The sequence below is a fragment of the Rhinolophus ferrumequinum genome, chromosome 6 (assembly GCF_004115265.2).
Source record: "Rhinolophus ferrumequinum isolate MPI-CBG mRhiFer1 chromosome 6, mRhiFer1_v1.p, whole genome shotgun sequence".
NCBI classification, from domain to species: domain Eukaryota; kingdom Metazoa; phylum Chordata; class Mammalia; order Chiroptera; family Rhinolophidae; genus Rhinolophus; species Rhinolophus ferrumequinum.
The window spans coordinates 12,809,302-12,835,760 of NC_046289.1; the positions used below are offsets into that span (position 1 = coordinate 12,809,302).

At 36.1% G+C, this 26,459-nt stretch overlaps 1 protein-coding gene across 3 annotated transcripts in view; it reads right to left on the reverse strand.

Moving 5' to 3' along the window:
- TTC8 (tetratricopeptide repeat domain 8) overlaps positions 1-24,190 on the reverse strand; it is a 46,221-nt gene extending 22,031 nt beyond the window's left edge. Inside the window, exons 1-7 of one of the 3 annotated variants that reach the window (XM_033109474.1) lie at positions 23,952-24,118; positions 14,972-15,001; positions 9,400-9,520; positions 8,228-8,291; positions 7,965-8,124; positions 7,663-7,752; positions 4,946-4,990 (exon numbers count right to left, since the gene is read on the reverse strand). In XM_033109474.1, coding sequence (XP_032965365.1) covers positions 4,946-4,990; positions 7,663-7,752; positions 7,965-8,124; positions 8,228-8,291; positions 9,400-9,520; positions 14,972-15,001; positions 23,952-24,065 — 624 coding nt within the window. In that variant the 5' untranslated portion in view covers positions 24,066-24,118. Of the gene's footprint in view, positions 1-4,945; positions 4,991-7,662; positions 7,753-7,964; positions 8,125-8,227; positions 8,292-9,399; positions 9,521-14,971; positions 15,002-23,951 lie in introns of all 3 variants that reach the window. The other 2 variants (XM_033109475.1, XM_033109476.1) reach the window with 2 other exon arrangements.
- Between the last annotated feature and the right edge of the window lie 2,269 nt (positions 24,191-26,459).

The window sequence follows — 26,459 nt, forward strand, 5'->3', positions numbered from 1 at the left end:
TTAGCAGGTTAAAAAACAGAATCCCCTTTTTTATTTTTCCAGTTAAAGTTGCAAAACATACAAAAGGTGTAAAAAAAGTTCATGGTTTTCTGTTCATTATCTAAATCCTTCCTCCATTCAGAAAATAATATTTGTCGTTAAATCTAAAATGACATTTTAATGGAACAATCTGATCTGTAACAGAATTACGTGGTAAGCCCCTAACAGTGAGAGATAGATACAGGGTGTCTGTCCTACTCAGTACTCCTAGCACACAGCACAGTACTCAGTACTTACTTCTTTAAGAATAACCCAATCAGGGGGAGGAGGGTTATCACTTTGTGTGGGATATAAATGATAAATGTCTAACTATTACATTGTTTTGCACACCTGAAACTAATAAAAAATAGAAAAAAGAAATAAATAAAAGGACAAAAAAGAATAACCCAATCAAATAATAAACCAATCTATAAACAAATGAATAAAAAGGAAAACAGGAACCAACAATTTGTGCTTTTCACTAATATAAAAACAAAACAAATTGCTTAATTTTATGTTCTATAAAATAGTGTATGTGTATTGGGAGTAAGCAGATGAAAATAACAAGCATTTTAATTTATTATTGTCCCTCATTAATAGCTAAATTTATACATGAAAAGTTGCTGTGACATTATTATTGAAAACTTTTGGGGAAAAAAAGATAAAATTAGACTTAATCTCCATTAGTGCCGTCAGGTATAACTTTAATTTACTGTTGTAATCCAAGCTGCTGGCACAATGTAGGCATTCAACAGATGTTTGTAGAATGAATACATCTTAACCTCACAATATTATTTTCATTTTTAGGTAACACCTTCTAGTATCTGTTACAAGTATCTTTTTACATACTAAATGGTATACTCAGTTGGCTTAACATTGTAAAATAAGTATTTTTCATGTTCTGTCTAGTTTTTATGAGTATAATTTTTAACGGCTGCATAAAATTCCATCATGCAATTTTATAATTTACTAAACTCACCTTCTGTCATTGAACATTTAGGTTGTTTTTCAGGATTTTTTGGTACTACAAATAAAGCTACAATGAACATTTTTGCAAATATAGCACTTTACTGTTCATGAACTTTCTTGAGAAGTGAAATTACAGAAACAAATTCGAAAAATATCTTTATAACTACCCGCTATATATTATCATATTGTTTTCAAAATTATTATACCATTTAAAATATCACCTATAACAGATGAGCATAACAATTCACTCCATTCTCCCCCAGTATTTTTTTTCAAATCTCATAAATGTAAAATTGCAAGTCTTAAATTTATTTAATTTACATTTTTGTTGTTAGTGAGAAAGTGCATCTCTAACATACTTGTTTACTGGAATTTCCTTTAATGTAAATTAGTTGTTATTTCAGTCATTTCCATTTCCATAAAAACATTTCTAACAAATTCAGATAAGCTTTTTTATATTTGACAAATCAGTAATATTTTTAAAGCATGTTTAATGTATATATTTCAGCCTTCTATTGTCATTTTACTTTTGGTTTTGTTTCTTTTTACTGTATAGAGATATATATGAATCAGTAGGTTACTTTCCTTTGTGACTGTTTTGTAAATTCATCCAAATCTATGAAATATTCTATTGTTTGCTAGTTTAAATTTTTTAATTCTTCATTGATCAAATGTCTAAAAGAAAGCCCTTTAAGTTTTCTGAACAGTGTTGTTTAATGAAGTATAAGGATCTATTTCAAAAAGAGTTAAAAATTGTACACAATGCTGCTTGTTTCTAGCGTATTAAGAGTCTTTCATTGTTCCTAAAAATAAAAACATAAAATTTATAAATGGCGACTCCAGTTCTCAACGGCATTTTGTATCACTTCCTTGTTACTGAGATATATTTGAGAGTCACTTTTGTTGTGCCTTTTCTCTTCATTCATTGATTTGTTTCATTGAACTGGGAGACACACCTCCTGTTGTTTGCCAGTATGTTACGTGGAGCTCTAGCCTTCACGTCTCCTTTATATTCCCCAGCTCTATTTTCCTACATGAGAAGGCCTAGCATTACAGTCTTCTGATAATCATTGGTTTTCAAACTATATTCTACGGCGGTAGTTCCCAATCCTGTCTGAAAACTAGCATTGCCTGTGGAGCTTTCATTAATAACAGATTTACCAGATCGGTGTTTCTGATTCAGGAAGTCTAGCAAAGATCCAGAAATCCATTATTTTAAAATTCTCCAGATAATTAAGAAACAGACTGATTTAGGAAGCAGCCAACAGTCCTAGGATTTGAGTGGAAGGAGCTCAGGGAAGGTGGAGGCCTAATGGCTGTGATGTGTTCTTAGGCTGCTTATTTCTGCTTTAATTCAAGCAGCGCTACTTTTGTGTGTGTATCTATCAGGGTCTGGATAAGATTTCATTTGAAGAAAAAGGTTTTGCTGCTTAAATAAAGACAGGTAAAAGTCACTGCTCTATTTGTTTAAGATCAAATTTTTAAAAATCAATGTATATGAAGAACTGAAAGCATTCCATAACACGTAATAAAGGTACAAGTCTGTTATCCTTAAAATCTTTCCAATATAAGTTCACTAGTGCAGAAAGACGTGCAATAAATCTGTTGTTTCAGTGGGGTTCACGATCTTCAACAACATTATGTAAATGCAAAGGTGTGGAAGGACACCCACAAGATGAACCTATTAATAACGACATCATCACCGTGACCTGCAGACAGCATGGGATCTGTCTACTTTCTACAACCATTGCCTACAACCCTTCCTGCTCCCAGACCTCACTCCAGCCCCACTGGCCTCCTCACTGTTCACTCAACAACCCAACCATGCTTCTACTCAGGATCTTGGCAGTTCAAGTTCTCTCTGACTTGTGTGACCTTCCTACACATAACAATAGGGCTCATGCCCCTTCATTCAAGTCTCTGTTTAAACGTCTTTTCAAAGTGGACCTCGCTGACTACCTTCCACCCCATCCAAAATAGCACCCTCCCCCATGTCATTATCTATGTATTCCCTTAACTGCTTTCCTGCTGTTTTATTTTCACACTACTTATTATCCCATGAAATTTTATATATTTTTATATTTGCTAATTGTCTCTGTTCCTTGCCCAATCAGAATGTAATCTCCAAAAGAGCAGAGATTTTTGTCTGCTTGCTTCATTCTGTCGTCTCAGGGCCTAGAACAGTGAGGGGCACACTGTAGTGACTCAAAATATATTGGATAAAAGAGTAAATGTCTCTTCAATGAATGAAGTAATCTTCAGAAAGTCAAGATGTAGCTCTGTGATACTCTCGAAATTACAGACATTTATTCATTTATGAAATGGAATGGTAGGTATTTGGAGGGTTTTTTTTAATGACAGTAGGACTATGTGATTTTATATATCACACTGAAAAGCTCTAATCAGCTTTATATTAAGTGAAAATGGCATATACTGACTTATTTACAGGAATGTGCATGGCTTCTCAGTTGCCCCAACCAGAGTTTCCTCTTTTTCATCCATGACTACATCCACTAATACTTCCTTACGGGTATCTCCCATTTTCTGTGTATCTGGCCTGGGATCTTGTCTACATTTTAGTGCCACATTCTTCAATATGTGCAATGGTATCTCCACTTGTATAGCCTTTCACAATTTCAGATTCAGAATGCCTTCAAGTGAATTATTCAGCTTCTTTACAAACTGACTTCCCTAATTATCCCATTTCTATTAGTAAAACAACCATTCTTCTCGTAGCATCTTTAGGAGGCAGATTTGACCTGTGTCTTTCCTTTGTCCTCCATATCAAATCTATCAAGTTCGGTCACTCATTTCTTTGAAATATCTCTTTGACACTTCCATTTTGGAGGATATGGTTTATGTCTTTCTCATTCATATCCTCTCCACGTTTTTACCCTTTCTTTACATTTATTTTCGTTCTGTTCCAAAAATATCCTCCTTATTTTATGGATCTTTACAAATATTACCTCTTCCGATATTTGCCCTTTGCTACTTGGTAACTATTTCAGTCTGGCAATTACCTTTTTGTTTCATTATGTCAAGTGTATTTCCTCAGCTAAATTCCATGGTTTGTAGATGCAGGAAAACATGTCATATTTTTCCCAGTTTTCCCAGTACATAGCATAGTGGTTGACATTTATTCTTTCATCCAACATTTTTTGAGCCTCTACAGTGTGCCAGGCACTGTTATGGGCCCTGAGATGACAGAGTAAAGTAAGCAGAAAACACAATCGAAGAAAATGATCTTATTTTCCTGAATACTTAATATATGCATATAAAGCTTTGCCTGAACTAGTAGGAAAATGAGGGCAAATACTATCATTAGACACTACAGACAGAATTAACTACATTATATTTGACACAATTTGTGAGGCTACTGCTCATTTGCGTATTAGCATGTAAACACTGAAATAAATGGAGAAGTCGTATATGCATACAACCTTCAAATTCTCTCTGGAGAGGCTACCAAGATGACTGATTATTGTTGAAGCTGGGTGATGGGTGATACAGGGCCATTATTTTATTCTTTCTACTTTTGTATGTTTGAAAGTTTGTATCATAAAACATGAAGGGGGTGAGGGGGTGCACTACGAGGAAATCAGAAATACACGTATTAATAAACTTAATACTAACGCTGTATGGATTAAAGAAAAAAATTGACCAACAATGCTGACTACAGAAAATAAACTTGAACACAAGCATATTACGTAGTATTCTCAGTTATCTATCTTACCCTTTAATAGAGATCTACGTACTCTATCAGGCACAGTTTTTACCACTTCTATATTTACACAAATTTTTCTATTGAAACTGACAGTGGATTTGAAAATATTAGTAATTCCCCAATCTTTAATAATTCTGTTTATAAGGTAAGAAAGGTAAGAAATAGAGTATTTCAGAATCCACATCCCCAAAGTCAGAAAGCTTAAAATAAAATAGCATAAAGCAAAAAACTTACAGTTTTGACATCATTTTCATGATGAAAGATATACTCAAACAAAGCCTATGAAGAAAAAAATGCCAAAAATAGATTAGATTTTATTTTTAACAAAAGCTCTCTATTGTTATATCAAAACTCAAAGGCTATTTTGACAACAGCTGGATTGAACCAAAATAATAAGGTACTCTAAAGTACCTGGGATTTATAAATAATGGGTTTATCTATCATTTGTTACAATCGCCGTGTTAAAATATGGCTATTTACAATTGCTTCCTGTTTTACAGATTACAAACTGGAAAGCTCAAATATTTGAACACTTTTTTTTCTCATTATATATACTGTTTTATCAGAAAGAGACAAATTAAAAGACCAACTTTAGGATTGCCATAAAACAGATTTACTCAATTTTTTACACTCTTTTTTTTATTTTTTTATTTTATTTTTAATTTATTGGGGTGACAATTGTTAGTAAAATCACATAGATTTCAGGTGTGCAATTCTGTATCACATCATCCATAAATCACACTGTGTGTTCACCACCCAGAGTCAGCTCCCCTTCCATCACCATACATTTGATCCCCCTCACCCTCATATCTTTACATGTATTATAAACAGTGATTATGATATTAATAATGATAATTTAGATATTGGAAAATCTGAAAGTTCCTTCAAAACAAAGTAGAGTTTAAGTATAAAATGGGGTGTTTTTTGCTTAATATTTAGATGACTCGAATGTGCAGCCAGGGTTGATAATCATTTTAATCCTTACCCAACTGATCTGAATAAATAAGCATTTACTGGATTACCTCTTGGTGGTACCACATTTGTCTATAATACTATTGTTTTACACTTGCAAAGAAGATATCAAGGAAATTAACAGAGAAGACTTGGAAACAACCAGACAATGGTGGGGGGTTGGAAATCAGGATAAGGCCCCTCTTTAAGAAACTATAATTAACCCTTCACTAGTTCTGTTAGACAGGAAAGAACAAAAATGAAAGAGTGCAGCTGGTACAGCCATTGCCATGAAAAAGATGTTAGGACACCCAAAACAGGTCAGGGATTCACCACAGACATCCCAGACAATATGCCAACATTAGAAATGAGTACTGTTAAGTCAAGAAAAGTGGGGGACCAAAGATAGAAAAATCTGGCATCATTTCTATAACACACCAAAAAAGTGGAAAATCTAGTTCAGTCTAAATCTAGTAACATAGCCCAGGTCTGTCTAGGAAATGCCTCCTCTGACTGCACTCCTTGGTAAGTAGACAGCGCTGGTATCAACTAGGCAACCAGCCACCTCAAGTCAATGGGCTAAAAAGTTAGGGAAACACATATTCCACATGGGTTGCTTTTAATACTCCACTCTCATAAAGAAAAGAGAAATAAATAAAGCTTTAGGATTCTTCTAAATGAAGTTGACTGGATTGCTATCAAATAAGAAATGTTTCTTTTTTGTATTAAATTTATTGGAGTGACATTGATTAATAAATTATATAGGTTTCAAGAGTACAATTCTATAATACATCATCTATATATTACACTGTGTGTTCACCACTCAAAGTCAAATCTCCTTCTATCACCATATATTTGACCCCTCTTACCCTCTTCTACCTCTCCCTCTCCCGCCTTACTCTCTGGTAACCACTAAACTGTTGTCTGTGTCTATGAATTTTTGTTTGTTTGTCTTGTTTGTTTGTTGCTTTGTTTTATATCCCACATATGAGTGACATCTTGACTTTTTCTGTCTAACTTATTTCACTTAGAACGATAATCTCAAAATCCATCCATGTTGTCACAAATAGCAGTAAAGAAACCTATTTCTGATTTAAATGTCAAGTCTGTATGGCCAATGCCTATTTTTATTTTCCCTAGAGTGTTTGATATTTAGTAAATATGTTAAACACCATTAGAACTGGCATTAGGAATGAGCTCAGTACTCACGAACAGAATTCACAGAGATTACAGCTAAAAACTTGAGCTAGGCTTACATCAGTTTCCAGAAGATAAGTACTACTGGTTCTGAATTGTTCTACGTTCACCTCCAAGATTTTTTATACTGGAAAAGGTCATGGACACCTCTCTCTGTCTCTTTCTCTCTCTCTCTCTCTCTCTCTCTCTCTCTCTCTCTCTCTCTCTCTCTCTCTCTCTCTCACACACACACACACACACACACACACACACAGTCACTCTCACTTTCTATTAAATTTAAAGGAACATTTTATTTTTGAGTAGTTAGAATTACTAATGTAGCTGGCTTGCCACTGTCTGGCTTGAGCCATCCTTATTGAGATGCCTGATTAACTATTAATTAGAAGGAGTACATATTTTCTATCTTCTTTTTGACAGTCCTAAAATCCTAGAAGGACAGAAAATTATTTTTCTGAGAATAGTCCAAGCTGAAAAAGAAAAAAAAATACACACACATACAGATGACAACCTAAACTTCATTCCCCGAAGATGGTACTGCATATCTGCTTTCTTTGTTATAAATTACTGTTCTGTAAGGATAAAAAGAATTTTTCTATAATAATAGCACACTGTATACGCTTTATTTCTGATTGACTTTCTTTAACTTAAAGCTAAGGAATTTTACATATTAAGAGTAATAAAACATTTCCATTTCAATCAAAACATGGCCTTTCCTTCACAGATTTTTATCCATTTTCTACAATGTTATTACGATAATACTTCTAACATTACTTCATAACATAAAATAATTGTAAAGTGCATACCTTTGCCAATTTAGGTTTCTGGGCATATTTTGTTAAATTCAGTCTAGATAAATTGATAAAAGGTCCATCAGGATTTGTAAGCATGGAAGCCTATGGAGAAAAATGATAGAATAAAAAATATAAAACTTTCTCTTGAAACATAAATTGAGTTTAATGTGCATAAAATTATAAAGACTACACAAGTAAAAAGAATCACCTTTCAAAATCTTCCATATATTTCTCCATTATAACACTAGTGAAAAATTATGTAACATAAAGTTACTTTGGTAATGCAGGGCTATGGTAAAGCTGACAGAATTTACCGTTCCCAGCCTGACATATCTCCCAGATGAGCTGGTAATAGGGCGAGCTGTGTAGGCGGTTCTGGGCGCTCTAATGGCCTGTTCCATAGTGCCTGGCCTTCCGCTTTGTGTGCTGGGTCTAAGGAAACCTGTAATGGGTCTTCCAGCTTGAGTGATTGGCCTGTGATGATTGTAAATTGTTAAAATACAAAGAAGATCAATAAAGGAAGATTCTCAGTCTAGTCAATATTTCGTGGCAGAAGGTATGAAACAGAAGTACAAACCTGACAGCTGGACTAGGCCCTCCTGTCTGATTGGTTCCAGGGAGTTTCAAAGATGTTCCAGGACCTAATTGAGATGAGACAGTAAATTCAGCTTATATATTATTTAGTAAACTGTAAAACTGCCAGCTAACACAAGTTTCAGAAATGTGCTGGTTGGTGAAAAAGACATTAGTAACAGGGAATATATTTTAAGGAAACATGTTTGAGACTAATATTTATTGAGTATCCATATCATGTTACTTACATTATCAAATTTAATCTTCACACTAAGTCTGTAAGGTTGGTAGTATTAACTCATTTAGCAAAGGCTTAGAGCATTAAGAAAATAGGTTAACCTGTTAGTAGAGCTAGGATTCAAAGTCAACACTAGCAAGCTCCAAAGCGCCAAGGCATTCAATGATGGTTTTAAATTCATAGTTTATTTTTCATACAGATGTCTCCCAATAAAAGATAATTTACCACACTACCTAGAATTTAGATATTTTAAATCCAAAGGAGCATAAGGATGGGGAAAAAACGTTTTAACACGAGACATAATTTTTTTAAATTTCCATTTGAAGTTTTAAAACAGCTATTACCTTCCAAAACATTAATAACCAAAACATTATTAAATGACTGATAATTGTCCTTAACTAATAAATTACCAGCAAGACCACCATATGTCATGTAATCATCCAACACCATTTGTATCAGCTCAGCTGCAAGCTGGGGACTGGGCTTCTGTGACAATCCCAATAGGCATTCACAGACCAGCATGTCACCCCATCACCTTACATCATTCATTAGAGCACATTGTTTTAATTATTACAACAAAGTGTTTTTATTGTTTTGGAACAATCGTTTTTTAAAAATCCTATTAGAACAGTTCTGTTGTTCAGATGCTTCCTGTGTTTAGACTCTCAGATAAACAATCTTCTGATATATTAGATAAGCAGTTCAGATAGAATGCATTTTTATAAAATATTTTAAAATGCATAATGCAGCTTTTATTGAAAAATTGTTATACGTCAATCTCACATCTTAAGTTTAAGACAATATAACTGAGTTGTGGAAGGAAAGTCAAGGCAGAAAAGAGACCATTTACTTGAGGCAATGTTTTCTCATGTGTATAATGTCAAGTATTCCTTCTCCTAATGGCATTTCATTTACTTAACTGAAAAAACAGCACTTACGTGGAACTTGGGCAATAGCATTTTCATCCAGCATCATTTCTGCAATTCCTTCCTGATCTACATCAATTTCATCTACATACACCATTTCAGTTAGTGCTCGTGCTTTTAAAATCCAAACTGCCTAAAAAGCATGGATAAAATAAAGCATATATTAAACAGCATTAGAAGTACTGCATGGGCTACAGAAACTAGCCATCCTTTATTATTATCTATTTTCTTATTAAGCATGTTTACAACTTAAGAAATTACACTAATTTAAAGGGCTATGTCAAGAAACTAAGAAGGCAAGGTCATTATTAATCAAGAAACGACCAGTATACCAATTACCCAATAAATAAAAGTGGTAATTCTTTAGAGAAAATTTTACTAGAATTATCATTTGAAAACAAATGAATTAAGCTACAACCACAGTGCTCTCTCTGCTTTCCTTCTTCAGGGCCAAGTCCTTCATGAGACTTTCCTGATCATTCAACTCTAAAAGTGCTTCCCTCTTGTCTTTCTCATAGAACATTTCTCTTTATACATCTATTATTATGTACTTACCAAACATTATAATTATTTAGGCATAGGTTAGCCTCCCGTTCCCCAGAACACAAGCTTTTTTAGCTTGTTCACTTTTGAATTTTCCATAACACCTACGGTTTTGTACATCTACGGTTTAGGTATTCCAAAAATGTTGAATTAAACTAAGATCAATTTCTCCCAATTCCCAATAACTAATCAACACAATCTTGGTTGCTTTGTGAGCTAGCCAATAGACAACCTGTTAGAAAGAGGAAAAATAACGGAAAAGGTATTTAAGGAATCTGGAAAATATCTTATCAGCTTTGCTTCACCATGAGCAATTAGATGTAAAGATGTGCACAATTAAATATCTTGTTAAACATTTAAAACTACTTTATCAGAAATGTTTATCTTTCTGCATGTTTGTCTCACTGCAGAATAGAAGCAGAGAACCACAAAGCTCAGTGTCCTGTGGATGCTCTAGGGAGAAGGCAATTCTGGAAGCAGTGGCACAGAATTTACTCTATGGATAGAGGAAGTAGCAGCAAGGGAAACTCGGGGCCGGGTAGAAGCTCACCATACTAGGGATTTGGCTGTGAAACTCCCTGAGTGACAGCAAAGGGACTGAGAGAGGAACAGATGAGAGCTACAAGAGGTCCAAAGAGTCCTTGCATAAAGCACCTGTGCAGTCAGTCTGTCCATATTTATTGAGCACCTCCTAATTATATAGTATTGGCTTAGGCTCTGAGAAGGAAACATGGGATTAAAACGTGGATGCTAATTTCGTTGAACACATGATCTACTGGAATAAATGGCAACACAAAGCCATGCAGCATGACAGGTGACAAGTGTGTGGAGCGGAAAATAGTTTTATAGGAATTAGAAAATAGAGATCTCTTTGTGGGCTAAAGTAATTGGAACGTAAATATATTAAACATTTTTTTAAAGAAAAGAAAAAAATCTTCATGCTTTAATTTTCGTAGAAATAAAGAAGGCTGCCTTCACAATATATTTGGATTCCTAAAATGAAATTACATTTGTTAGATGACTGGATTTTTTGACTGTACTTTTCTGGTTGAGGTTTACTGGATTCTTATCAGGTAAGTTCGAATAAGATGGATCAAATATTATGTGTAAATTTAATACAATTGAATGAACAGAATATGGCCTCAAAAACTAATTTGTTTGTAAAAAATAAAATAAATTGGAACTGCATCAAACTGTGGGAGCCACCAAAGTATAGAAACAATCTGAGGTTTCCATTCATAAAAGACCAGGAAAGTTCCATGGGGCAGCCAGGTGGCTCAGTTGGTTAGAGTGCGCGAGCTCTGAACAACAGGGTTGCCGGTTTGATTCACGCATGGACCAGTGAGCTGCACCCTCCACAACTAGATTGAAGACAACAAGCTGACACTGAGTTTCTGGAGGGGTGGCTGGATGGCTCAGTTGGTTACAGCGTGCAAGCTCTCAACAAGGTTGCCAGTTCCCACATGGGATGGTGGGCTGCGCCCCCTGCAACTAAACATTGAAAACTGCAACTAAAGATTGAAAATGGCGACTGGACTTGGAGCTGAGCTGCGCCCTCTACAACTAGATTGAAGGACAGTGACTTGGAGCTGATGGGCCCTGGAGAAACACACTGTTCCCCAATATTCCCCAATAAAATTTATTAAAAAAAAAAAAAAAGATCAGGTTAGTTCCAGATCTATACAGCTATTCTCAGGGGTCAGAGAGGGGTCAGAGAAGTCATCACTGGCTTGGACTAGTGTTTTAACTTCAAAGAGGGAAATAAGTAATCTTGATTTATCTTAAGTCCCCACAGTTCAGATTTGCCCTGCTAGTATGTGGTGGCTTTTGTTTTTCAAAGCATTCTTTGTTCAGCACTCTCTGGTGGACAGGAAGGACTACAGTATTTTCTGTTGGAACAGTAAAGCGGGACGTGGGCTTTGCTGCTTCATTCCAGTATTACTCGGGAGCATCTACTGCTTGCTTCGCCCTGGGAAGGAGATGAGTAGGCCATGGTCCTAGTTCTAGCTCATCAGAATTTCAGTGTTATGGGGAAAGTGTAATAACAAAAATCTGGAGCATGTTAGGGGAGGACAGAAAAAAGCACCCAGCTGTCTGGGGGTGGAAGGAAGGGTAGAGAAGAGTTTGGACCACTGGCCAAGACAGGAAAGCTCGTGACAGGCAAAGCAAACAACAGGACAAAGGCATGAGCTTGAGGGCTCATGGCATGTTTGGCAATTCCAAGAGAGGGAGTATGGTTGAAGAATCAGGTTTGGCTGAGGCAGTAGCCAGAGAAGAAGCTCGAGACAAAGGCAGGGGCAGATGATGGACCCTGTATGCTACAGTGAGGCATATGGATTTCTATCCTGATGATGGGACAAGGAAGCTTCAAAACTATGATTTGGAGTCTTAGTTAAATTGACTTTCTAAAAGCCAAGTTCTTGTATAGTATCATGTATAGAGTTGCACATATTTTTTAAACTATTGTCACGTGCCCATACTGTTATCTCATAGCCCAAGCCATCATGCTTCTTGACGTCTATCTTCCTACTAAACTTTCAAATATTAAAGAGGTGCAAGTTTTTGGTTTTCTTTATATTAGGCTAAGCAAAACATAGGAAAGTAAATCCACTATTCCCGTCCCCACCAAATGAATAACACTTCAGTAGTCAAATAAGAGCATCTTTCTTAAAATTTTATTCCATTGGAATGCACTTTTTCAAAAATGTAAATAGATCTAGATTTGTTTCTGTTTCTAAAATCAAATTCTTAAGAAGTAGAAATAATGATGTGAATTTTTTATATGTAAATCTCTGTAATAAAATCTACTTAAACCACTATTTAATTTTAAATTTCATCAGTATTTGAGAATATTAACCTTCCTGAATTTCCTTCTGTCCTAACAAAAATAACCTTCAAAATCACATATCACTGCTTGATTAAAACATCAGATTGTATTCAAAGAACTGCTTTTGGCAATGTGAACAATTCTTGAGATTTTAATAAAAACAGCAGATGGGGTTTGGCTTTAAAAAAAAAAAATACAAATTTTATTTTGGAAAAAAACCAAGTACGTTTTGCAGTCCTACAATCCTCTGCCTGTTTAAATGAAAAACAATCCGTTATTAAAATAAAATGCATAATAAAGTATAATCTATTATCCCAAACTGCCCCTTGCATTTGATTAAAATATAAATTTGTTTTATCACATATGTTTAACTTGATAAATGACAGGGTCATGCAATTTATGTAAATAATTTGAATACCTATGTATTAGAAATACTGTGAAATCCACAAAAACAATAGTTCTTAAGAATTTTTTTAAAGAAAAAAAGCATAGATTCTCCCAATCTAAATGAGTAATCGTCACATCAATTATTTCTTTTTATCTATGAAACATAATCTCATCTTATTCACCTATTGAGTTTGTCTATAGGACAATGTTCTTGCAGCAAATATCTGTCAGCTAACATCAGAAAAATACTGATTTGTTCTACTGTCTGTGAGGTTAATCCAATTTTAGTTATGAAAATAAACATATGAAAAAGTAAAAAGCATACTGACTGAGCAAAACATGTTTAAATTGTTCTGTTTCTCTTAATACAGAATGCAAGGTCAGTAGTTTAAGGGCACGTAAAGAACAATTTTACTAGGTTATTATTAGACTAAAACCACCAAAAGAACAGTCTGTCTAACCTGATTTTGACATCAGAAGAATCAATAACAGGTGACATTCTGCCTCGTCTATGAAACAAAAACTTAGGCACAAAATATTGAATTATTATTGTAAAGCTTTATTTATTTTGAAGTTGTAAAAATGTGCAAATGAAGACAGGCAAAAGTGTGAATAGTGAGCTCAAAATAATCCAGTCAGCCTTGTTCCCTTTTTATTCTTTTAGCTCACTGTCCAGTAGATAATTAAGTCTACAGTAACAGATCAGGAAAGTAATACTAAGTACAAGTCCATCATGAAATCCCTGTGGTAGTTTGAATTTCAAATACCACTTAGAGTTTTAAAACCATAACAATCCAAATGATCGATGTTTTAATTTTAATCCAAATCTTCTATAGTTGCTGAAAACAAAAAGCACATTACTTACTCTATTTTTAATTTAGGTCCTTCTTAAATGACTTGTACATATTATGCAAAAAATGGTTTTGCACCATCTATCTATCAATTTGGAAATTATGATTACAAACAGTTCAAAGCCAAATGGCATACTGTTAAAGAACAGAGTACTACTACATTTTAACCTATTTACGGTGTTTGTTTAAAACTACACAGGCCTCTGTAAGAGCACTTTGTATATTGCTTTCTTCTAAAAGGTTTGATGATTACTCATATGAACCCCATATGAGGTTAATATTGTTTGTTTGTTTACCTAAAAAAAAAACTGTTAAAATTCTCTCTCACTTGGCAGGGAAACACCTGGCAATATTTAAGCTCTCTGATTTACAGCTCTCCCCTCCCTTCTTATTCCCAGACTTACTGGAAACACTCTTGGACTACAAGCTTCATTGACCAGTCGTTCCCCAAACCAGACCTCCTCTCTCCCTTATTCGCTGTGTCTTATCCAGTGAAGGGGTCTCTCTGCCACCTCCCATCTCTAACCAAGTTGGTTTGGTCGACATGCTGTCTAGCCAGTGTCCCTTCCTTTCTTCCTCACAGGCACAGCCTACTCTTCACACAGGACATAATGTCCTATCTATCACCGTCTTTTCAGACACCTGTGACTCTGCTAACTTCTGGGCTCCCTTTCTAAGTCCCTGATTCCCCTTGCTTCCTTTATTTTTCTCATCCTTCTGGTCAATATTGTTTATTTCTATTTAAGCTCCAAGTCTTAATGAGTACACTGAATTAGTTCTACAAGGCTACCCATCCACAGACACAAAAGTATTGGAAATATAATAGTTTACATAAGAAGGTACAGAATGCCTGGTAGATACGGCTAATTTTATAACATCACATGTAGATATGCAGTGAATTTTCTAATCTATAGCAAAAACTAAGCAATAGTAATTAAAGTAGTCTCTAAACTACAGGTTGCAGCTAACCCTTTACCTGAGATATTGGCAATTCAGGATCTGGTTCCTGGAAAGCATAAAGAAGGTAGTAAACATTTTTAAGAAATACAGTTTCTAAAATAAAAAGTCTAAATGACTAACCAAGTATTTGTCAGTGGACTCAAACTCACTCAATAAAAATCCAAATACTAACTTTAATATTTCTCCACAAGTGCTCTCAGGAGTGCTGCAAAACTAATATACTCTGAAGAGTATTAAATTTTCTATGATCAGAAAGTTCTAATTACTCTAATCTCATTTAGAGCACAGAGAAGATACATTAACTGCTGGTTTAATGAAAACACAACATCCCAAAAATTAAAGATAATTTGACAACTATACCAAGAAAACATGTCTTTATATTCAAAATAAGTTCATGGTGGTTTAAACATTCAGGCTTGAATTACTTAGGGAGGAGAAGGAAAATCCACATCCTCTAAACCATTGTATTTCACATAACTATAATGGGATTAGTGGATAAAGATAAAAATTAATTCTGACTATAATGTTTTCTGAGAAATTTTTATAGACTACGTAATATATATTAGTGCCAGATGCTGATAAACTCAGATTTATTCTGTCCAAATCAAATAGAAATGCAATGCAAAGAAAAATCAGACTTACAACAAATTTATTTATAAAACATCTACAATTACATGTCTAAAGTCAGCAGCCTCTGTTGCACTTAATAAGCAGCATGTTTTATTGGGGAAGCTACTAAGAAACAGAAAACGGAAAGCTTTCCTTTCTTCCCACGGCTCTAAAATCCAAAAAGAATACCCTAATATTTTTTAAAGAATATATTATGTGTGCAAGCAATGTGTAAACTATCTGGTCACCATGCAAGGACAAGCAATTTCTTTGGTATGGCACATGGTAGGAACATGTAGGAGAGAAAGCTAAGCTAGGCTAGAAAGTGAGGGCCTAGAGGGTGGAATTGAGAGAATAACTGTCAATCAGTTGAACCAAACACAAAACAGCAACTAAGAATACAGGGCAGTTGGAGGTTTTCAATTCCAGTGTGCATAAGAAAGATCTAGAGAAGTACAGATGTCCCACAGTCCATACTTAGAGAAATACACAGATACAGGTAATGAGATGAGAGAAGTAACCCTTTTTATTCTTTATTTATTTGTATTTATATCTGTATGACCCATTATCTCATGTGTGTCTCATAACAACCACCTGAGAGAGGCAGGTAAGTGTTATTATCCACTTTACAGATAATAAAACAAATTGAATGCTGTCATGTAATTTGCTCAAGGTTACACAAACGAGACAGAGCTCTTTCTTGCCAGTGCATCTTGGAGATAAAAATCGGTTGAAAATAATAAGGCAAGGTACAGTGTTAAGAGATACACAAAACAAATTCTATACAGAAAGGGAAAAAAGTTTATCAGAGGTGATTGCAGACAATGCTTGAAAAGGAAAAAAAACAACAGCAACAAAAGGAGACAAAAGCCACTGATTGCAAGTAAAAGCTAGGCGCTTGTTATTCTGCCAAGGGCAGGAAGATTCGACCCGTGGCTGAAACCAGCAGATCAGCCTCAAAGCGCTTCGTTCACTGACAAAGGCCTTCAAGCTCTCTCTGTCTTATTCTATGGCCTCTCAGGAATATACTTACGATTTACCATACTGGTAAAGAGCATGTAGGAAATGGCGTGAAATGAGAAGGTCAGAGAAGAAAATGAGAGGCCTAGAGGATGGGAAGATGTAGAGGCAAGTGAGGTTGTGGATGGAAGATGGAGACAAGGCCTAAATGAGTGAGGCAGAGAATGCATTAATTCCACAACATTCTCCGGGCATCCCTGGCACTGTTAGGCGCTGAAAGCATTCTACGGGCGAAAGCATCTAATTCAGTGAATTACAATACAATATGTTAAATGCTATACTCAAGTTATGGACTACTTGTAGATGACTTAGATGCAGGGGAGAAAAGAAGAACACATGAGAGGTAAGGGAGTCACAGAAAAGGGAAAGAAATTATTCTTGAACTTACTGAGTGCCATTGATCTATGAACTATATCCAACATCATTTTATTATCAGTCGCACTGGACACTTTCCTCACAGATGTTTTCCAGATTACTAACAATACTTTCAGAAAAATATAAATGACAGAATCCTACATGCAAATATCTCTAGCTATACAGAGACAATAGCAGCTAACATTTTTGATCACGTACCATGTATTAATGAACTTAACCGTTTGAGGTAGGTATATTATCATCCCCATTTTACAGATGAGAAAACTCTGAGGTCAAGGTATACAGGAAGTATTTAAACCTAGACACTCTGGGTCAACAGCATGTACTTTGCTGAGTATGTGAGATCATAGCAAGGCTGGCAAGCGACCACTATCGGGTGTGGGGAGACCGAGGCCAGGGACGGCTATTCTGGACGTCCACCGTGAGCAGTAGGACTAGGATGGAAAAGAGTCAGGATGTTTTAATTTAGAGATAAGGCAAAACATCTTTAAAATCACTGAGATCTACATCTTTGGATCGCTCTCTCAATTATAGTTTGGTGATTACAATTAGTCCACTCATAGGGAACCATAAGTTTGGTTCACCTGATCTAGCAAATTATTTCCATGGGTATCAACACAGTGGAGTAGAAAGCAACAGGCCTCGCCCTACGCTCAGAAGAGGGGTTGGGCCTCAGGGAGGCACTTAGCTACATGACCTTAAACAAATCACAACCTCCATTACATTATAATCCTCCTCTCAAATTGGAGTAATAGTGCCTCCTTTATAGGATAGTTTAAAAAAACAAAACCTTGCTCTTTTAAGAAAATTTAATAATTTTCAGTTCTTTCACATATACTATCAGTTAGGGAAGTGTAAGGTGGTAGCATCTTCAACAAGGAGTATCAATCACATAGCATTTCTCCATCAAAACATTTACATAATGAATGGAAAAGCACCAAACTCTCTATTCCTTCCCTTTTCAGAACTCAGAAGTCACTCCCAGTTACGGCACATGAAATTACAACTTCCCTTTGAATCTCCTTCAAAGTGAGTAAGGGGACAGGCAAAGCAGAGTGGCACTGCCTCGAACCAGCAAATACTCATTAGCATCAACTTCAATTCACATCACTTTCCTTCCTTCCTTCCTTCCTTCCCCCCTAAGGTAAGGCTTTCTCTTAGGTTGTTGCTATTACTTCAAGGAATTAAATATAAATCTCCAGATAATTCTGAATGTGACTTCCTAATTGCCACCAGTACTCACTATGGCTAATGAATCTACCCAGCTTTGCTGTTAAACTACTGAGTCATTATTCAGAATTTAGCCATAACAGGAAGGAAAAAAATGTTAGAGAACAGAACAGTAATTGGATGGATTTCAGAAGGTTAGATCTAGTGACCAGGTAGCCAAGTGGGAATGTAATCTGTATAATTCAGTAGGAATACAAATTCATAAAATGAACTGTTTCACAGAGTGTAGAACCAAAAGATTAAGTCTAGCTAAGTCTCCATGGCCCCAATGAGGAAATAAATTAGATAATCACACAGAAAGATGTTTTTTGGCTTGACTCACCAGATCATTGTCTCAACCAACTACTAGCTCATTGGGGAGCCCTGGTACTCTATCTTTTATCTAAGCCAGCAGCTTTTAGCCTTTCCTCCACCTTCAAACCATTTGCAATAATCCCCTCCTCTCTGTAATATGTCTCATTATAAGCAGAGATTGGGGTGGAGGAGGAGAATGTGAATTACCCCCATTGTAATATATGGTTAACACTCTCACTTCCAGAATCACTGATTTTAATAATTTGAAAATCTATCAGAACTTTACCCCATTAATAAAAGCATAATGTCTTTGAAAACCCCACTTCCTGAAAATCCTCCATGTTTTATGAACTATTTAATTATAATGGAGCTAAAACAAAAAAAAAATCAGGACTGGGTTTAAAGCCATGAATCTGACATATGGAACACAAAGAACAGTAATCAGATTAAGCAACTAATCAGGATGGCCAACATGAGCTGTAAAAGCCTTCCCTCTGGGTCAGACTGCTAAGTGGAAGACCATTCTGCATTTCTCCCGTTTATGTCTAATAACTTTTGACCACTTTTTCAGTTACGATTTAAAGAGCACTTTGAAAAAAAGACAACACCTCTCTATGAATTACTTGTTCTTATTATATTTTAACAAACAGGAAAACTATGATAAATTAACCAGTTATCCTTTTAGTCTTAACTGACCAAAACCTTAACGTACTTCACGCTTACAGACCCTGCTCTGTTCTTCACCATTGTGCATCTGGGAAATGCTGTTCAGAATCTGTTCTTCAAGAACCCTTCCCTCTTACCAAACATCATGTTATTATAGTCAACCTACCCTTCAGTCCTTTTGTATCCAAATAAAAATGTATTGCTCTAAGGAAACATGCTGTTCCATCGTATATCATATACCTCTCTGGCCAACTTGATTACCCTGATTTTGGCAAGAATCAAAATTAAATAAAATCCAGATGTCCTAATAGAAAGCACAAGGCCTAATTAAATATTTTTGATGATAGTATACCAAAATGTTATCTCTTAAAGGAGAAATAAATGTAGAAGAAATAGTGTTAGAGGTGGGCTTCATTCCAAAAGGCTGATGTGTTATCAAGACCGAAATGTTATCTTTTTGAAGATACCTGGACCTGCTTATAAAAAGATTAACAAATAATAAATCACTTTAGAGAGTTTCTCCTCATCTGGGAGAAAAATAAGGAAAACCAAAAGTGAAAAATAACATCAAAACAAAAGTTACTTTATTTTGGAAAAAAAGAGAGACCAAAAATGAATCCATTTGGCATTCAGAATAAATATTTTAATTTCCTTGCTCTTCTGTTTGTCCAGGCACTGCTTCAAAGTCACTCATTTGTACTAAAATCAGTTTGCTGGCACAGGAATGGTAATTCAAATAGCTATAGAGAAAAAGTCCCTTACTTTACTGAAATGTAGAAGACGCAAAAAAAAAAAAAAAAAGCTCAGGAAGCTAAAGGAGCACACGAAGGTAAACCAGTGAATGTGGGGCTGAAGACCATCTGTTTCCACTCTCATCATATTTGTTAGCGTTTCATAAATTTCTAGTCTCCCCATCATTTAATTTCCTCACTGTAACAATGAGAGTTCCAATAGTGATAATTATCCTTAGAAACAATCTTTTGAAGGAATCCAGAATTTTCTGAACTGATTAAAACAAAAACAACTGACCCTCAAAACAAGAAATGAATTAAGAATGTCCATAATTAAATTACATGTATTTGAAAAGATAAATGTACATTTAAGAACTTGTGGTACTGAGAATTAAGGATGAGGAGTGGAAACTGGGGCAGACGAAGATCATTAGGCAACTAGGATCCTTTTCATAAATAGAGGGGAAGCTGGCACACATGAAAAATGCCATCGAATGCATACATGAATATAATCAATGCACTCAGTCAGCAAAGATACAATGACAGCCTCCCTGTGCCAGACTCTGTGCATGCCATACAGGTCTGCCATCCTGGACTCATGTTCTAAGAAAAGGAAAGAGAATTGCAAGCTTTTAATTAAAGGAACCTCCTTAAGCTTCGTAAGAGGTCTTCATGAATTGTAGCAGCACTCTAACATAAATATTTTAAATTTATTTAATTAAGAAAAAAGCAGGATTTCTTCAAATTTGGGAAAATCAGACTGGGAAATATTTCCAAAACGAAATAACAATTGGGTTCAAGATATATAAATTGGTGCTAAGAAAAGCATACAGTCTAGAAGCATGGAGTTTAAAAGTTGGCTCAAAGAGTAACAAACATGAGTAAACCTTGTGAATGTTTCAGCAGCCCTCTCCAGGTATCAAAAGCCCAGTTTGGTAAGGTAACCTCAAGTTGATCTTCTATTCCTGGTGAAATGCTACTCATTGTTCTGGCAATAAATATATAGCTTCCCCTTAAATAAACTACCTTAGTAAAACAAATAAAAAGGATTAGAAAGGAAAAGAACAAGATAAATTTCTCCTAGAGCTGATACTGGTTCCCCTAGGCCTACTCTGATATTTGTAGGAGCTGAATATATCAACCCCTGCTCATAACAATAAAACAGTAACAAAGAATAGCATTTTAAAACACATCTATGGTATTAGAAATTAAGTATATGTCACATTATGAAGTATTTCAAATCCACAACAAATAGGCCAATGGAACAGGCCAGGACTTAATAAGACCTAGTGCCATAATGATCTTAATCTAATGATGAACCTAATGATCTTAACCTAATCTAATGGTCCACCAATAATAAGAGCAATATTTCTCAGTATGAACCTGTCTTTTTTTTTCCTTATCATTATCAAAATCACAATTTCACCAAATATACTTTGTGACAAGACTTAATCTTCCAAGAGTGCCAGAAAGGCCTAATGGGAGCTATATAAGAAACCAAATAAAAATATCCTATCTCTTACCTTGTTTAGCTGCTAATTTGGGAGATTTTGAACTAAGTGCTTAATTTGTTTATCCTATGCTTGCTTCCTAGGTAAAAGGAAAGGAGTCAAGATTTTCTCTATGTCCCCCTCTTAACCATTAATAAAAACACTGATGCTTTGCCTCTGCATTTCCAAAGTGACAACATTTCCCAGGATAACAAGGGAGATATTTATACCTCTGTCCCTCCAAAAAGGAACCACTGGTCAAATAAGTTTCAGAATACTGGTTTAGTCAAAATTGGGTAGATTTCCTTCCTTTGGGACTTCTCAGAGCCTTTATCCAAGTACACAGATATGTCAAAATTCTTTACCACTCAGCAAATATCTTGAAAAGGATCCAATAGATGGGAAAATAGACTGGGAAAAATTCAGAATATATAGTTTTGAAAAATTAGGCTACATAAACATGGAAGAGACAGCATAGTCCAGACTAAGGAAATGCGTTTACCAACTTTGTAACTGGACCTCGTGCTTCAGTATGCTCAATCTATAAAATGGAGGAAATGGTACCAACTTCCTAAAACAGTTGAGGATTAAATAAGAGAACATATAAAACCCTCTGAACCAAGCCTGACATAGAGTAAATACTCAATAAAAGTTAGCTATTAGTTTTGTTACCTACTTTGCAAGGTTATTCTAAACACAGAAATACATACAGTTTCTAGAACTTACTCCTGGCAAGTACTAAGCACTCCATAAAAGGTCATTGAATTGAACACATAAAAAGTCCTGATCACAGTGCCTAGCACAAACTGAATCTGAATTCATAGGTGCAATACTGAGTGTCACTATGATGTTACGTCATTGAGATTATAGGGTCTTAACCATTAATAAAAACACTGCGGCTTTGCCTATCGCAGCATTTCCCAACATGACAAACTCTCCCTAGGATGATAACAACAAAGATAGCTGACCCTTGCTGGCTGCCAAAAAAGAAATCAGTGGTCAAATAAACTTAAGAATATTGGATTAAACAAAATTAAGTTTCTTTTCTTTAGAATTGAAAGCCTTTAGTATGAATTGAATCTCTAAGAAGGGAATATACTCATACATTTCCCAAATGCATTTAATAAGGAAACTTTCTTTCCCTGAGCAGCTCTTGGGACTAGTGTTCTCTGGAACACAGAATGGAAACTACCCTAACTCAATGGAAAAAAGGAAACAGCGTGTAAAGTTCTTACAAACCATTGTGCCTGGAACAATGTCTGGCACATCATAGGTCTGTAACAAATTTTTGTTGTACAAAATGTAACAGTGTCAATATTTTGTGATTCCCACAAAACATTTGATAAGGGAAAAAAAAATTTTTTTTTGAGCAGCATCTGTGGTACTACTGTCCCAAGAAACACACTTGGAAATATGCTTGTCTGCAGAAACATAGTCCCATTAACTAACGTAAAGTAACACAAACACAACCTAGCTTCGCATTCCCACTCAAGGATTGTTCTAGGGGAGATGTACTATCTATTTGTAGGCCAAAATGTTCACCGCATCCATTTGCTGGGAGTTAAGACAGAGCCTAGTAACCGTGTTCAGATTTGTGCCTCTGTTTATGTATCTCCCCTCAATTTTCCTTTTAACATCTCCAAGGCAACACCTGCCAGAGGAAAAACTGGGAAACAAGAACTATATAGGTACATTTTGCATTTACTTGAAGCACAGACACACTGCCATGCCTCTGCTCCTATTCTATTTTGTCCTTTTTGCCTCTTCCAGGAACTACCTGCCCACCAGACTTGTACCTCTCCTCCCACACACATAGTATATGACCTTTTCACTCGCTTTATTTAATATTATACTTTAGTTCAGAGAACTTACACTATTAGTTTATTTAAGTTCTCTTTTAATCTATGCCATCATTCCTTCTTTTAGAGGGGCACTTTTTCCCATCCCTCCCTCCTAATACTAAATGTATATTTTCTCCTCCTAGATTCTCATTCCTCTAACTTGTATTGTTTGCCTCAAGTTGCACTCGTGCCCCAGAATCAAAGGCTCCTCATTCCTGAATAAACGGCCTTAAGACGAAGTGGAAAGATCACACGTGTGATTCAAAAGAAAAAGGCAGCTATTTCACCAGCTGGTAGGAAGTCACAGATCTTCATGTTTATACATAATTGTTTTAGAAATTAACAACACACATGCAGCAAGCTTTAGAGCACACCCATATGCAAGTATAAATGAATTATCAAAGCTCCTCATTAAGGTAAAGGTCAGGGCTTTAAGTGTTCCTTTAAGGGACACTTTCAGGGACACTTAGAGGGGCTTCTAAAGTTTGGGGATGGGGTGATCATGGCACAACACTCTTGGGTCCCAGGGGGACTCGGGTACGCAGGGCCAGGGACCTGCCGACCAAGGACCCGCCGGCCACGGCTCCAGGGATCTCGCTCCGGGTGCCTGTGCTGACCACACGATCAACCTGGCCCTGGGCCTAACACTCCGGAGCCCCCACCCGGGGGCCTGGGGATCCCCCAGTGTCCTTTCTGCCTCATCGCGAGGTTCCACGGGGCTGATGGGGTCCGGCCGGTACCTGGTCATAAGGGGACTTCTCCAGCATCTGCGTGCACAGATCCACGCAGAGCTGGAACTTCCTGCGCCTAAAATAGCTCCAGGCCAGGAGCAGCGGCTCCATCTCCCAGCCCATGGCTGCCGAGGGCTGCCCGCAAAAGACCAAGGCCGGACCAAGGGAGGGCGGGGACCCAAGAGCAGGAGGCGTCCAGCTCTGCCCGGCAACGCGGCGACTGGGGCCTAGCCAGAGAGGAGCCCGCATCTCGCCTGAGAACAGGAAAAAGAAAAAAACACCGAGAAAAGAACTCAGCTATGCTGTTTCCCATAACTAGGGCCTGCCAAAACTTGGTACAAAAAATGTGTACTTTTAAAAGCTACATATTTCATTAATTTCGAGATGAAGGCACCGTGACTAAATTAAGAGGCGTTGACTTAGACACCTCCGACTGGGGTCCTCCACCCTCCCTGAGGAGGCACGGTTGCCTAGCAGGCTGCTTACTCTGTCAGTCCCAGAGATGTCCCAGGAGTTGACGCTCCAATGAGTCACTGTCCTACTCTTCCCCCCTTCACGTATTTTTACCCCTATCAGTTACCTTCCGACTCTAGAAACACAAACATGAGAAAAGCCTTTTCAATACCACCTTGCCCATCAGAACCCAAAGCCCTAAATTCTGAAACTCTCCAATCTGTTTCTCAATGTCCTTCTCACCAAATCTCAATGTTCGAACTGAAAGGGGCATTGGAGATTGCTTAGCCCAATCTATTCATTTTACAGATGAGGAACTGAGATAGGCTCAAAAATGAGAAATTATTTACCTAAGGTCGTATGGAGTTAGGGAGCTGTACTGTAATCTGTTAAAATACAGTTTATTAATTCGATGCTGCATAGTGATTCTGGATTATAAATTGGTGACATTTTCACCAAACAAGATAATGTATGCAAAAAATTAGATAGTTTAATAAACTTTTTATTTTGGAATAGATTGAAATTTATGGAAAAGTTACAAAAACAGTGCATATTGTTAACATCTTACATTACCATGGTACATATGTCACAACTAAAGAACCAACATTGGTTACCATTAACTCCACAGTTTATTTAAATTTCAGTAGTTTTCCTCTAACGTCCTTTTTCTATTCCAAGGTCTCACTTTGGATACCGTATTACATTTAATCATCATGTCTCCTTCGCCTCCTCTGGTCTGTGACAGTTTCTGAGACCTCCCTTGTTTAAGATGACCTTGACAGTTTTGAAGAGTGCTAGTTAAGTATTTTTAGAATATCTGGGGATCTTTTAAAAATGCAGATGCCCAAATTTCATTCCTCAAGATTCTAACTTAAATGGTTTGAGGGAGGGCTGGGGCATCAGTATTTTTTAATGAGTAATTCTAATGGGCAGCCAGGGTTGAGCAACCACTGTGTTGAGTTCTAAATGGTCTTGTATATATTGAGATTATTGCCACCTTCCTAGAGAGAAACAAGATTTTTGTAAGTGGGATATATATATCTTGCTTTTTTTGTAAAAAAAAAAAAAAAAAAAAAAACACAACACCTTATATACATGCATACACACATATATATAGATATATTAAAAAGAGGCATTAAAATATTTTAGGAGCATATAATTAATCTCAGCTTCTTTCAGAAGGTTGTTCTTTTTCTTTCTTTCAGAAAAGTGAAATGGTTGAGGAAAATAATAGAAGACTTAGCAAATTGTAGGATGTTAATTATGTCCAAATGTAGCATAAAATGTGCCTTTAAAAGTTTATAAATACTTGTTGTTTTTAATCATATAAATATGTTTATGTTATTTATGAATGTCCATAGACTTTACATTTTTTATAATTTCTAATCCATAATACAGAAACCACTTCTTTTTATATGATGCTAGTAATAGAAGAATAGTAGTTGTAACAGTTCCTGGTGAAACGGGTAGATAAGAATTGCTAGGGCCATTTTCCTGCTGGAGAAAATAAAGCATAGCAAAACAACATAATCCCTTTGACAGGGTCAGTTTCACAATCGGAGCTAGATCTCAGCTCACAGATCCTTATCTTTTGCTTTCTAGCAACTGGGTATCTCTTTCAGTTAATTCAGTTTAAAATCAAGTACTGAAGATAACGTAACTTTAAATGCTAAAGGTTAAATTTTCTTAAATGTTAAATCGGAATTATTCAGGCCCTTTCAACTTAACCCAAAAGAAAATAAAAAGTATATAATAAGATATTCTCTTGGTCAACAAGTATTTGCGCAGGCCCCAGGCTTGGTGATGGGAATGCAGACATGAAGAAGGCAGGTTTCCTGCCACAAGGTGCTTATATAGAGAGTAGTTAGTGGAAAGAGCATTGTACTTCAGGTCAGACTGACTAGCTGTGTGTTCTCTGGCAAATTAGAAATCAATATAGGATGGTGATTCAAAAGTAGGCTCCGGGGGCAGCCGGTTAACTCAGTTGGTTAGAGTGCAGTGCTCTTAACAACAAGGTTGCTGGTTCGATCCCCACATGGACCACTGTGAGCTGCGCCCTCCACA